The sequence below is a fragment of the Chrysemys picta genome, chromosome 19, assembly GCF_011386835.1.
Source record: "Chrysemys picta bellii isolate R12L10 chromosome 19, ASM1138683v2, whole genome shotgun sequence".
NCBI lineage: Eukaryota > Metazoa > Chordata > Testudines > Emydidae > Chrysemys > Chrysemys picta.
This window is the reverse complement of record NC_088809.1, coordinates 19,343,704-19,359,012: the sequence shown is the minus strand read 5'-3', so window position 1 is coordinate 19,359,012 and position 15,309 is coordinate 19,343,704. Positions and strand designations below refer to the sequence as shown.

General features: G+C 44.4%; 1 protein-coding gene across 1 annotated transcript in view; it reads right to left on the bottom strand.

Moving 5' to 3' along the window:
* Window positions 1-14,944, bottom strand: part of YWHAG (tyrosine 3-monooxygenase/tryptophan 5-monooxygenase activation protein gamma) — a 36,165-nt gene extending 21,221 nt beyond the window's left edge. Inside the window, exon 1 of the mRNA XM_005284433.4 lies at window positions 14,677-14,944. Within this exon, the coding sequence (XP_005284490.1) occupies window positions 14,677-14,763 (87 nt within the window). The 5' untranslated portion in view covers window positions 14,764-14,944. The remainder of the gene's footprint in view (window positions 1-14,676) is intronic.
* Between the last annotated feature and the right edge of the window lie 365 nt (window positions 14,945-15,309).

The following is a 15,309-nucleotide window of genomic DNA, read 5'->3' as shown; positions in this document are numbered from 1 at the left end:
AACACCTGAGGGAGGAGAGAACGTAACACAAGCTTCTGTTTTTTGGGGTTTCTTAACTGGTTTATTTTTTTAGTAATTGAGTTTTATGTAGAGGTCCAAAAAAACCCCAAAAACAAAAAACAAAAAAAAAAGGGTTTGAGACTCTCGGTTCAAACAGCACTGCATTAAAGCATACAAGGGAACCATTAGTGTGCAGGAGCAGGTCTACACAGGCCAATTAATACATGTGTTAGCGTGCTTTAGATATCACATCCCAGTCCACATTACTGCTCCATGTAGACAAGCCCCTTAAATACAAGCAAACATTACTGGGGTTTATTGGATAAATACCAATTTCATTTTTTTTTTTAATATCATGGCGTTCTATTGGTTAAAACTAAAATCAGAAGTCCTAAACATAACCCACGAGGCACTCACATTAAAGCAACTGTATTTACTTCATGTCTCCTTAACACGAGTTTCTCTTATAGCCAGGCACTGTAGCTGCCATTCTTAAGTGACTTACAATGAGAAATTGTACAACCACTACACTATTAATAAATACTTTGGTTTAATACTTTCCCAGGTCTCACTACATAGAGAGAATATTTAAAACACTCTTGTTTTTGGCAAACAACTGGCTGCGCACATTTACGGATCCAGAAGTAAGTGTGGCATAACACCTGGAAGTTTAACCACATCCCTGCTTGCTGTCTCTGCCTCCTCACTCTGGCAATTTTCTTCTGTATCACTGCAGCTGCCCCTGCAGTCAGCTGTTCAACAGAGTAGTTTCTCTTTAGCCATGTTGTCAATACCACCATGCCTTCAGCTGCATAATGTCATTGTCATATTTCCAGCCTTGAAGCAGTCTTGCACCACTTGTGACAGCAGGTTGTAGCTTACCCAGTAGCGAGTTTAGAGAGCCAGTATATGCTAATTGGACATACAAGCTGCATGTTCTCACTGTTCAGAAGTCAAGAGTTGGGTTCTCTGGTTAATGAGACATTGTGAGTTGCAATTCATATGAGATAGTTTTAATATGTAGTGAACTGTAAGCCTCAGAAGGATTAACAGCTGAATAGCTAAAAGTTGGCAGGGATTTTTTTTTTTTTTTAAACAGTCTGAAGGATTCAGAAAAAGTGAATAAAATATAAGATTAGTCTCAGGATTGGATGCTTTGCTATTCACATGAAACATCCTTGTATGTACTGGCAACTGAATCAAAAATATCTAGTGATCCTCTCACGCAAAGAGCACAAGGAATCTTAGAAGTGGTACCCCGTTAAGCTTCCATACTTGTAGCCATCGGGGCATAGGCCCGAATACTACAGCTACTAAAAGGCAACGCTTCCACATACATTAAGGCAACTCCACCATACCATCCAGTAAAAGACAGTGGTACTTAAGTGTTCTGGGAGGTTGCAAAGACAAGTGAAACATCATGAAAAGAACGGCACAGTCTACATTTTTAAAAGCCTCAAAGAGCCACAGAACATTGACAAACCAACTTACTTTCTGCCTCAACTCCACCCCAACACAGACTTCCCATTCAAGCACTTCAGTGAAGACATCGGCTCAGTCCAAGTACATGCAATGACTCAGTATGCAGTTGTGGGGTAGTAGTAACCCTGGAGACATTCAGTGAAATCCCTACTTGTGGATAGTTCTCCAGTTTCTCCCCCCCCCAAAAAAAACCTTTTTACCTTTAAGACTTTTTACCAACGTCAAGCAGCAGTTGAGACTGCCACGTTAAGACCACTCTTGTTGCTTCTACACATTTACACTGAGTTATTGTTTAAGAAGTCATTTGATACAATTAACAATTCTGCATACCATTGAGTACACTTACCATCCAGGAAGGGAATACAGAAACCGTGAGGGAGGTGAATGCTAATTAGTGTAATAAAGTTCGTTTTGGACTGGAAAGAAGTTGAGACTGAATTTCTTCAGCAAGAATAAGCCAGTACGTTGTGGGGAAGGCACTCCCTGATAAGTGAATATGCAATTAACTGTTTTTCAGCTGGCTTGTGTCCCAAACGCAGATTTGTGAAATTCATCCATCCCACACTCTGGGCATTCATTCACTGTTCAGAGCACGGAGAGGAGGTCATACACATGCTCTTCCCCAGGCTTTAACATAGCAGTCAATATGAACAGCAGCAAAGTGGAAGCTGAAAAGGTGGCAGAGGCATGTGTGTGCAGACAGGAAGGGGAATGGGGTGGACCAGAGATTCTGTAGTAGTGTTCTTCAGGCCACCCAACTCTCCCTTGAAAAAGGACCAAAAATTTTATTTAAGCAAAACGTAAAAATCTTATTTAAAGAGTCTCCTCAGAACCCTGGCTTATCCAAACAAGCCAAAGTAAATGGATAGTGTTTTTTGGATATGTGAGTAGCCACTGAGGACAGTTCTTGGAGACAAAGGTGACCAGCTTCCGTCTCTTTCAAGACAAGAGAGAAAGGGTGTCCATTAAAAAAAATTTTTTTTTTTTTTTTACAAAACTGAATGCTAAGATTCTGGCAAAGAGACGGGCCAAAGCCTGGTGACCACAGAACAGATGACCTAAAGGTCCACACCTATGTTAAGATTGACTCTGGAAAGATGTGACCATTAGGTTCAAAACACCCTGAAACCATAACAAAAAGCAGAGGTAAAGCAGAAATGCCATTCTTAATTTCAATGGTCTTTAAGCATCACATCAAGTTATGCATTACACACAGGAGTTTGTCCCCTCTAATGTTAACAAGTCTTACAATGGGTTACTTCCCTTTTTGGCAAGATGGCCATCAGCTAAAAGCAATGTAGCTCAGTTAGGGACCCTGGCTGCCACAAGAGATGTAAAACTTGTGCTCACCAGAATCAAGCAAGAAATTAAACACTTAGTCAACAACCTCACATTGGTTTAAAGGTGTTTTGTTTGGAATCTCTAAAACAAAATATTTTACGTTAGGTTTCCAATACACTGTCTGGTACGAAAGCTTTCACAACCTTCTCGGGAGGGGGAGGGGGAAAGAGACGAGAGAAGAGGGAGTCAGGGAGAGAACCTAAGTGTCAAAGGAAATAACATTTCATATTGACTGGAATGAAATACTTGGAACAACATTAAGATCCAAAGAACAGGCCATCTCAAGTTCGTGTGAGCCACAAAGTATGGTATAATTGCTGAACCCTTGAAACTTTCTGAAAGCACCAAGGGTACACTAACTACCCAAAATGTCAAACCAAGAAACTCAAGCACGCTCACGCTAACACCACAATACTTTTTTTAAATAGTGTTTGAGACAGAATAACTAAGGAAATTTAGTATGTCAGCTGCTCTTCAATGACCCATTCAGAGGTGAATGAGATCTAAGACTTGTTATTACGGCACATGGGAAAAAGTCTGACTAGTATTATCATACTAATCAGTTTTAGCGACAGAGGAAGAATCATGGCACATTTTAATTAGTACGATGCTGCTTGTAAAAGGAACTGAACATGCTTAAAGTAGTATAAATTAAAAACCCTTGTAACTCCACTGCCTACAGCAAGCCTAATTCGTCAATATTCGCAGAGGCTTGCTCAGCTGGCCTTCTTCTGAAGAGATCTGCATGTAGAAAAAGGTAGCTTTCTTTGTTCTGAACTCTTGACCACAACCAATAGCCTTACTTCGGATGAAGTGACAGCCCAGGGAGCCTCATTCCACCTGCTGAAGCCCAGTTGTACACATGCCTTTAAATGTTAATCCCTGACACTTATTAAAGCTAAAGACTAGAAATTAAGAGCACAACCATATGATGAGATGACCAAAACAGGAAGCTAACAGTAACTAACAGATACAAAGATTAAGAGGAAGTAGGTCCTCAGTGTGAAAATCTGAGTACTTTACACTTGAGAATACTACCTGTTCTATCCAAACCCCAAGTAAACTCAACAAGGAATGCTGCCTGATTTAGGTAAGCAGAGAATCATTAAGATACCAAGTTTAAAAACCAAACTGATAGTTTTAGGCATTTCCCCATAATCTTTACAGAAGTATATTCCTTGTTTGGAGCCAACATCAGCACTTATTGAAAGGTGAGACAGCAGTGATGAGGTGTCTCACTATATCAGACCTTGATTTAAGAACCACAAATGAAAATCAGAATGCTAGCTTCTGGCTACCAGTAGCCGACTGGGTTTATGACCAAGCTGGAGAAAGTTCTCGTTTGTTTGAAATTTTGCACTGCATTTTCTCAGATATTGGTTTACATTGATTGCCGCCAACTCCTTCCTGTGCCTGTTCACTCTCTGAAGTGGTTGTATTGCCTTGAGAGAATTTGTTTGTGCTTTATGAAGCACATCAAGTCCTTGGATAAAGTGGCACAATAAAATATCAGATCTTGAAAACCTTTTGTCCATAGCAAGTAACAGACCTCCGGCGCATGAGTTGGAGAGCAGCAGCAGCTTGAAACAAGCATGACCTTGGTCAGTTTCACGGCTTCCCAACAAAACAGCCCTAAAGTTGAGCCATCTAATTCATTTCACTCTACTGCTCCTAGATTTTTTTCTTGAAGTGACAGAGTAAGGAGTCTCTCCACTCTTCTATCCAGTGCACCAAACAGCAGCAGAATGCGTTTTTTTTTTACGTATTCTGAGGGGATAAATTGTGAGAATTACAAATGACTAAACAGAAGACCCCCGCAATATTGCTTTTTTTTTTTTTTTTTCCAAAAATGCTGTTAGTCTGCATTAACAGCAGTGGTGACACTGACCAGAATTGAACCATTTTCACTCTTCTGCATCTAGGAAAGTTCTGAGTGGCAGTAGAGAGTAGGGATCTGAAGACCTCCAAAAAAATGCATGGGTAGGGAGGAAGAGACGTGAAAATCCAGGTAAAGGAGTATTCTGAAGAGAAGCAAAGCAGAAAGACAGGGAAAGCTGAGAGATTCCCCCTAGTGTGACCTAGTATGAAAAATGCAAATGTTTGTGTATTATTGTCATTGTATACAACATCTCTAGGGGGAGACATGATTAAATGTTAAATTCTGGGACCCAATGTGCCAGATAAGAATGAACATTTGAGTGGGTTTCCTAGGACATACTTGGAGGAGGTAAATGCAAATTCCCACCTCCAGAGCCAACCTTTTGAAGCTATGCTTGAGGAGAAATCCATTGTGTGCTGATTACATGTTCCCAGGGACCCAAGGTTGAAGGCCCAAACTGTATAAAGGAGGGGCTGATTCACAATGGGTTTCTGTTCTGAGCGAAAGGTGTTATGAACTTGTAACAAGAGGAAAATCCCCTATGTGGGGTTGAAGGACTGACTCCTACCAGAGCCCTTGTGGGACTTAGGGCATGATTTCCGATAAGCTCATTAGCACACATGTAAGTTCTTTATTGTTTTACTAGGTTCTCTCTGTAATGCTTTCACCTGAAGAATAAATATGCTTGCTTAGAAAGAGCTGTGTGGTACCTTATAGCTATGGGAATTTATGCTGTTTATCGCCTCTGAGGTGAAAGCAAAGCACATCTGCTTACAGTCTGACTTGCTAGGGTACTCACAGTGCAGGAGGGCAACTTTGCAGCATGGAAAACCCCCAGCCAGCAGCAGGAGAGACACGTGTCTTCGCCAAAGAGAGGCAACAACTGGGGAGCCAGAAGCCTAAGAGAAAAAATCCTAGTCCCAGCAGCTGAGCCCAAGATAAACTGGATGCTTTCCCTTATCCCGCCGGACACCACCTAAGCCCTACCACAAGCAGGGTCCACAGACAATAACATGCTAGCAACCTTCCTGCACTGAGAGTGGTGTACATTAGGTCTCTCAGCAGGATACTGGACTTTAACCTCAATGCCTCCCCCCTCAACTTTGATGATGCCTACAAGAGAAATTATTCACAGTGCCTGTTTGTGGATAGTGAAACCAGTTTGGCCAAAAGCCATGGGGCAAAATGGAGTCCTCGGTTTAAGCCAGATAGGACAAACCAACAGCAGCAAAGGTGTCAAATAATGCATGTTTCAAGATAGCATGAAGACTCAAAAGGATGTGTGTTAGTGGTCCATTTGCAGGGAGTTTTCGGTTTACTGGTCTGTGTGGAAGTAGGGTGTTATGGTTGCATAAGGAATTCTGGGATCAATTTAGATTGCTGTTTCTATAGCTGTCTGTGGGACTGAGTGTTTGACAGAACGTTTTTCTTTGAATTGCATTTAGCAGCCTCTGCTGTAACTTCGCTGTTTGGGAGGAATGACCGACGTGTCACCAGTATGCCAGTCAAGACTACGGCAAAGACAAAAAGGGGTCTGATGGGTAGGGAGGGAGGGCAGCGCAGCATTCAGCTGACCTGTGACAGGCTCTAAGGAGAATGAGCCAGCTCAGATCCACCTATGGATAGTTAATTGCCTAACCAGTCGGGCAGCAGTTTATTAGGTCTAGGTGCTCCTTACCTAATGAAGGCTTATGAGAACTCAGTCTAGACCCAGAGCAGAAAGGTTCTTCCTCAGGGCAGCTGGTTAAGAAGCTGCTCCCCATGGTGTCTCCCTGGAGAACAGAGCAACAGGTCCAGAGAGAAGGTGCTCCCAAGGCAAGGGACCAAAGCAGTCCAGGAGAATGAAGTGGGTGTGGGACCCCCTGAGGAGCTACTAGGGAGTTGCTCAGCAAAAAACACACCGGGGGGGGGGGGGGCAAGAAGGGGAAGACTGGCATGTGGCTGAATGCCTAGCAGAAACCCAAGCTCCAGGAAGGGAATCCAGCAGGGGTACTCAAGGGTGGTGTGTTGTCATTGGAGCAACTGAGTAAAGCTTTTGGTTGTTGTGTTGTCATTTTCCATTAATGGAGGCACAACCTTCTAAAGAAGGCACTTTAATACTGGAAAGCCTGCTTGGGCTGTTTTCTTTCACCTGGGTATCAACAAGAGGCAGGGATCACCTGCGGCCTGCACCTGACTGCAGGGGGTACATTGGGTGACCTCCACACCTTTACAGGGTCCGTACACCAAGTACGGATTTTATATGCAGGTCATGGTGAAGCTTTTTGCAGTGATCTGCAAGAGTCTCCAGCTCTTGTAAACCAACGATCCTTAACTGGCAGGGTGATTTGCTCCAGCAAGTCCCAAGAGTAATGCTACACTCACCTTGACAGAGCCTCCTCACTCTTGCACCCAGTCACCACCAACAGTGCCTGACTACCTGCGGAGTCTCCTTTATCTAAGGAGACATTGTCTACATCTAGCCCTGTCTTGCTAGGTCACAGTGTTATTCAGATTCAAAAAAGTCTATGCACCTTATCATAACCACTCATTGTTTTATATTACTGTTAGCTGAGCTACTTGTCCTGAATTGCTGCTGAGTATGGCAGCCAGGTATATACTTCAAAAGCAAATCCAGTGCGTTTCTTCTGTCTTACAAATAAATCTGTAGGTTTTCCCAAGATGTACATGTTAAAGAACTAAAGTCAGGGGAGTTCTGCTGGGAGGAAGCAAGTAGAGAAGACTCCAGGCTTTGGCTGCTGAAGATGATGGCCAGTTTTAGATCTTGTATTTTTATGTAGAGATTTCCTGCTCCCATTTGATTTACACAGTGGTGTGTGGTTACCTATTCTGTGAAAGGAGCTGTGGGTGTGGCATCACCAACCTTTAGTACACCTGGAAAAGGATTTGAACATGGGCAAAACCAAAGTGTCAACTAGCCACTCAGTACACAGCTTTGAACAAAGTACTTAAGGCAGATATGCAATAGAGTAGCCATGTTTGCTAAGGCAAACATCTTGGTAGACCCAAGGACTCCAAAGCTAACAGTCTGTCTCTACCTGAGCTATGAGCCAGGCTTTCAAGCAGAGACTTGTAACACAACTGCATTATCTGTGGACTGGGCACAGAAAAGATCACCACTAACCCCTGGGTTGTATTTACCTATTTTAATGTTATAAAAATATAGACTAACCCTCAATGACAGGAGGATGGTCTGTGGCTCTACTGGGTTACCTTGTTTCTTTCTGTAAGTCTTAGTCTACATTAAAGCAAACAAATATTTCCTTAGTTGGGTTAGAGAGTTTGAATGTTGCGCCACCTGTTTTTTCCAGATTACAACTTATTCCAACTGTCTGAGCAATACCAAGAAGTACCTACACGAGTGTTATTGCCTACAGCTTGAGGGAATTACATGATAAATTAGCAGATCCCTTCTAGATACAGAATTTTTTTTTATGACAGTCTACCATTAGTATTACAAATGTAAGTGTACAAAAATCAGGAAGTGAAAGAGGCTACAATTACGGCATAGCTTTCCACACGCAGATTCCACCGCTGTCTCTCTCAATTCCTGCAGCTGCATAAAATAGGTAGCCAAACATTCAGAAACTGATTTTTCTTCATTTTTAGCTAGTTCAGCCAGTAAAATTATGCCCCCCACAGTTCGGGCTGCTGCCCAATTTGCCACAGCATCCAATACTGGTGTTCCATAAAGAATTTGGTAGCTTTGCCATAGCATTTGAGGTCAGTGTACCATGACCCCTTTCGTGGCTGCACTGAAATCATGCAAGGCAACAGCAGGAAACGATGGGACCAGAAATTCAAAGGGGTTCAGATTAAAAAAAGACAGCTGCATAAAAGTTAAACCTTAAGAGAAGCTTACAATTTACAGGGAGTGGAGTGCTGGCATATCAGGCTCAGAAGCTCAGTATCTTGTCAGAAGCCTAACTACTTGGAAGCCCCTTCTTAGGGCTCATAGCAACCTCGCTCAGTTACGATGCATGCCCGCTGAAAGACCCCTTCTTGTGGCAGACGGGAACCAAGATGGCCAACACCTGTATCGCCTCAGCAAAAAGAGCCACAAGAGGATTTTTGCAGCTGCAGAATTCAGAGAACTTCAACGAGGGTCCTTAGTAACATTAGTTCACTCACCGGTGAGCTAGCCACAATGAATGCTGTGCATACCACGTGTATAAAAAAGATGAATGGTAGTCACAAAATCCTAACAGACTAGCACATGTTAACAGGCGCTAAGGTTACAGGGAAGAGTTGTAACACATAGAACTTTAACTATGCCCCTTGTGCCTAGGCAAACAGTTTTGGCTCTTTCACATTTAAGACTTTAGCTACACAACCATAATGGTCTAGATTTCCCTAGAAGTCATACTAAGACTACTTGCTGTCTGCTATACGCTAACCTTGATTCTGCCCTTAGTGCCTATGCATTACAATCTTACCACTTCAGTATACATCAGTAGATGGTACTCTGTCCTGATACCAAGAACATTTCCAATTTGACCTCCTGTTTGATCCTCTGCAGCCACTTCCCCTGCGAATATCCTACTTCTCATTGTGCTCCCCTCCACGATGTGGTTAAAATCACCTCCCACACTCTCACTTCCCTTGAGTTTGGGGAAGCCAAAAAGATTTAAAAATTAGTCATCTTCATAGTCCAGGTTCTGCACAGCTCCATTCCGGATCACATATTTGCTCTAGTTTTCTCCTTCCCTATGCCTACCAAGTCACTCCTGCCTAGTCATTCCGCACTTAGTATGTTTTTTTCCATGTTGACAGTTAAGACTGGAACAGCCTCTATAATATTAGTCAACCACTCTTCCATATCCCTTTCTAGTATTTTTGCTCTTCCCTGAGGCCTTCCAATAAGCCAAACATTTGTTACATAATTAAAATTTGAGCTTTTCAGGACCAATGAGAAACTTGCAAATTATTCACTCAAACTGAGTACAGCCGAAATAGGTACAAACCCCTCCCCCAAGAACATTTTGTACTTCGTGTTTACTGATGTCCTCCCCACTCACTGTGGCCTACTAGTGTTATGTTCTTGATCCAGTAGAGATTGTAAACTCCAAGCAGCAGTAATCTGATATTTATCTACTTGTATAACACTATGTACAGTTATACCACTATAGATTACTCCTAGTCTATCACACTAGAGCCTAATACTATTATGTAATACAGACATTTAGATGCCCGGAATCAAGTAACCAGGGAGACAGCCAACAAGAGACATTTGTTGAAAACTTTTAAAGCCACACCTAAATCCATTCTGTCAACACGTGTGTGTGGGTTTAGACACAGCTTAATATTTCCTGTAACAATAATATTTTGGACACCTGCTTTGAGAGAAACAATCATATAGGATTTATTACAAGGAGTCTGGTGGCACCTTAAAGACTAACAGATTTATTTGGGCATAAGCTTTCGTGAGTAAAAACCTCACTTCTTCGGATGCAATAGGATTTATTAGTTTCCCTGAACTTTCCATCCCCGAAAAGTCTACTGCTGGATTTGTTAATTTAGTTAAGTGAAGACTGGTAAATTTCTCTCAAATGTAGCAAATATGAAGGTAATTCAGTATTAAAATGGCATAACTGAATTTCCTTGGAGATTACAAATTTTTATAGGAGACAAGATGTGACTGAAGCTAGACACAACCAGGGAGATAGTTTGGACTGCTCTTGTTACATGCTGCATAAATGCAGTCCCTATAAAAATACTGCTCACAGAACACTGAAGAATACAAAGACCTGAAGCCTTAAAATGCTTCCAAAAACTGCCCTTCAAAAGTGAGTTTCTTACAGATAGTCAGTGTTCACTGAAAGTCACTCCCGTCTGGCAGGACAGGTGGAATGATAAGGCTGAAAACTATAGAATAGAAGTGCCCCCCCAAAGGCAGAAACAATTCCCCAAGCATCACATGACTTGGATGGTTGGAAGGACTCCACCTCTGAAAAGCCTGCAAAGGCATCACCATTCCATTACAGCTAATGGGTATTGATTTCTCTCTCGTGGCATAAGCAGCTTTAAGCTAAGTTAGGTTAGCCTCCTAGAGACCCAATTCAGAGCAAAAAACAGCTCACTTCCACTTAAGACACTAACAGGGTTCCTAAGTGCCCGTACTGATGTTCTGTTCAGAGTCTTAGGCTAGGTCTACACTACCCGCCTGAATCGGCGGGTAGAAATCGATCTCTCAGGGATCGAATTATCGCGTCTTGTCGGGACACGACAATCGATCCCCGAATCGATGTTCTTACTCCAGCAGCGGAGGTGAGAGTAAGCGCTGTCGACGGGGAGCCGCAGAGGTCGATTTTGCCGCCGTCCTCACAGCAGGATAAGTCAGCTCCGATAGGTCCAATTCAGCTACGCTATTCGCGTAGCTGAATTTGCGTATCTTAAATCGACCCCCCCCGTAGTGAAGACCTGCCCTTAGTAGCCCACTCAGGGAGAACCTCCAACCTTCTCTAGCTGGCTTTTTAGAAATCAAGCTACGAGTTGACATTATGACTGACTGAATAGTTAGAAGAATACAGAGACTATACAGAGAGAGACCAATCAAGAGCCTTATAAGAATATAATTGTATCCTGATCCTCCATGGCAAATGCAACACAGTATACTCCACTTTAGTGGGACATCTCAATAAGCCTTACTGTTTAGTCTTTGAGCTCATTAGGCTAGGTCTACATGGGGGGGAGGGGAGGGGGAAAATCGATTTAAGATACGCAAATTCAGCTACGGGAATAGCGTAGCTGAATTCAATGTATCCTATTCGACTTACCCCGCTGGGAGGATGGCGGCAAATCGACCGCCGCGGCTCCCCCGTCAACAGCGCTTACTCCTCCTGAAGAGGTGGGAGTACGCGCGTCAATTCGGGGATCGATTTATCCCACTAGATGAGATGCGCTAAATCGATCCCCAAGAGATCGATTTCTACCCGCCGATCCGGGCGGGTAGTGTAGACTAGTCCTAATACTAACCTGCTTAAACAGAATCACTAACAAGTTCTGTTTGCATATGCCCTGTCTAAGTGCATCAATGGGTTAAGTGGTTTTAGCAAGTTAAAAATCCTGCTTTTAATAAAGATGGTTCCTACTAGAAAGTCAAGTGTTAAAACACTGAATAATAAGATGACTGCATTTTCATTCAGTACATTTTTCTTTTTAAGCTTTTTCAGAAGGCTTCAAGAGTACATTCTCCTTGCAATGATGGGTTACCCAGTGAGTGATTTAATCAGAAGGATTCTACTGTACCAAACTGATTCTGAACCCCTTAATAGAAAGGCTGCATTTAAGATCTCCCAAAAGGATGTGTTGGGCTCATTTAATTAGGTAACTGGAAGCTGCATCACATACAATCTGTCATTAAGTTACTGATAAAATTAAATTTTGGAATTGTCATTTAAAAAGGCAATTATACTTCAAGTATCTATTGTTCACTTTTAGCTATTGCTCTCTACTTAAGAGTTTCTATTAACAGAACAGCCACCACAAATATTTAACGTTTTATCATAAAAACTGCTTTGTACAACAGGAAGCAAATATGAAATTTTGATGTAATAAGGCTCGTTATGTGCCTGTCAGGAAGTGGTAGGCACCAATTGTGGAAGGACAACTGAGAAAGACCTAATAGTAGTTTTCTGAGGGGACTATCAATCCAGTTGGATCACTGTACTATTACATTTCAGCATTACCTTGAATATATGCAATTGGCATCCTCTTTGCTACCACCTGGGTGCATCGCAGCTTCTTTCATTGAGAGACACATCAATGTGTGTTGCTACCGAAATGAGTGTGAGGTCACAAGCCTCCTGCACAATTGGAGTTGGGGGATAGGATGGGACAAATATCAGCCATAACTAAATGTGACAAGTCCACTGACGGAATGGAGCTCAAATTTAAGCGATATTTTACAAGTATCGTAAGAACAAAGCTCTTCTTTTTGTTTGCTGAAGGTAAGAGGCTTTAGCCCAAACAGTCTCAGTGTGAATCAGCTTCTAATGGCTGAACTGCATCAACTGGAGATGCAGCATTATCCCAGATTGCTGTTTCAGTGATGGCCAATAAAAGATTAACCCTCTCCTTGATTACATGAGAATTTCTCTTTTAAATCTAGAACTGGTGTAAGAGTGCAAGTCAAGTTTTTGCAGGAATGGAAATACTGCAATAAGGCTTATGTCCTCAGCCACATTATATTCTGCTTTGCCATAGTAATAGATACATTACCCATATAAAATAAGGTGTAATACTTGCACTCCTAGCAAGCCGCTGCCTTAAACTGATAACTGAAGCGATCAGTATAGACACACACCTGTATAAAATTCATACTGCAGTAGAGAGGAACATCAGATATTAGAATCACTGAGTACTGTTAAGCTAATATCTTCTGATTTTTCCATATTTCATTTGATATACCTCTTCCTTCCTCATTCTCAGTCAGGTTTTGACAGTTCTGTCTGTTCGAAAAATGCAAGATTATTGACAAAATGGTGCAATACAGGCACAGAGAGCTGCATCCTAGACAGACTGCGACATTCCAAGATCAGCATTCACTTTTCTTCAGCAAGGGAGGACACCCCAGCTTCTCTTAAAGGCTCAGACCTGACTAACAAGGCAAATATAAAGAACAGTTTTCCCCTTTAAAGCAACCCCTCCCTCCCTCCACCCAGTCTAGCCTCTCTGCAATATGACAAATGCAGAATCTTCTGGAATGACTTGATACTGCCTCCCACGATTGCTTTGTTTGCAAGATCAGATCAGAGTGATTTCTTACTTATTGATTTCCAAATGATGTCTGCATTTATTAATAAGGGACATTAAGTATCACAAATCAGATCAGTCTGATAAATGCAGTGTCTTTATTTTAAGAGTGTAAAATGAAAATAAGGCTAAATCCATAAATCTTGAAACAAACAATAAAAAATAAACAAACTTAGATCATTGAAAAGACATGTCTATGCTCTTCCCAAATACAGGACAATACAGGACAGAAGACATGAAAAAGGGATGCATTAGAGAAACTGGGAGGTGTTTAATAGCTATAGTGAAAGACCTGCATAAAAATCCCTCAGTGTGATTTTATAGAAATGACACACACAATTATGAATTCCCCTGAGCAGCACGGTGACCTCTAAGAAAGCAATTTAAATGATACAGTGAGATCAGGTGCTAGGGACAACATGCATGTAAATCTCTAAGATGAGGTTTTATAGGTACAATCCAAAGATCTCAGGTTCCAGAAGAAGGCTCCCTGAGACCTGTCAGGAGAAGCAGTTTACGGGAGGCGGCAGAGGATGATGGAGGATGTGTGTAAGGGGGGGCACAGACGAGCTGAGTTAATGGGAAAAGCTGGCAGGGAGCGGCACCGCCCAGATACAAGGGAGGGCGAGGAAGGGAAAAAAGTAACTGCATCTCTACAGCGCCAGTGCTCTTTAGACCCCTTTGGGGAAGCCGGTACTAACTCACCCCCCCCTCAAGCCCCCGTCCAAACACATGGCATGGAATAGCTCAGCCACAAGTCACCCACAGAGAAGCAATACCTGGAGGTTTCCCCTCTCCTGCGCGTGTCCCCATGACACCCCCACCCCAGAGGGGGGCAATGCCCCCCAGGCCCAATGAATCGAACCCCAAAAACAGACAGGGAGGGAAAGCGACCCCAGAGACCCCCCCCCCGGGAAGGGGTAAAGGGACAATAGCCGGGGAGCCCCGCCCAGGAAGGGGGGTGCTCGCAGGGAAGAGCAAAAAGGGGGCACACGCCATGTGACAGGGGTAACCCCGTTAGCTATGGGGGACCCCCCACAACCACGCCCCACGCCCAGCTCTAGGGGGAGCCTGAGGCTCGCTCAGCGCCAGCTCGGGGGCCCTTGTCCGGGGGGAGACCGGGAGGAGACCGGCGGCAGCCCCCCCCGAGGAAAGGCGGGGGCTGAGGTCCCCCCCGCCCTGGGGCGAGCGCCCAGTGGGGGAGGGGAGGCAGGACTCACGTTCTTCATGGCGGCCGCCATGTCATCGTAGCGCTCGGCTTGCTCGGCCAGCCGGGCTTTCTGCACCAGCTGCTCGCGGTCCACCATCTTCCCGGCCGGGGCGGGTCGGGTCGGGGCTGGGCTCGGCTCGCGGGCGAAGCGGAGCGGAGGGAGAGGCGGCGGCGGGCGGCTCCCTGAGCGCGCGGCGGCGGCGGCGGCGGGGCAGCTCCGGCTGAGGCGGGTCCTGCGGCTCCGGCGGCGGCGGCGGCTGCTGCACACCCGGCTGCTGTGCGCGCGCCGCCCGCGACGAGGACAACCCCCCGGCGGCCCCGCCCCCTGCCCGCGCGCCTCGCTCCGGCACCGCCCCTCCCGCGCGGGGCACTGTGGGAGTGGTAGTTCTCCACCCGAGCGGGCCGCAGCCTGGGCCTGCAGAGGAAGACTCCATTTCCCAGCGCGCCCCGCTCAGGGGCTCAGTGGAGGAGTGCCCCTCCCCCCCCCAAATACTCACAGCCTCTCTCCTCTCAGTGTCACCCCCAGGCTGTGGGGCCCAGAGAGGCTGGTTCACCCCCCCCGCCCAGCAGGTCTCTGGGCACAGCAGCTGGGCCCAAGTGCTGACTCACCAGCACAGCCTCCTGGCAGAGCTGCAGCTGCTCC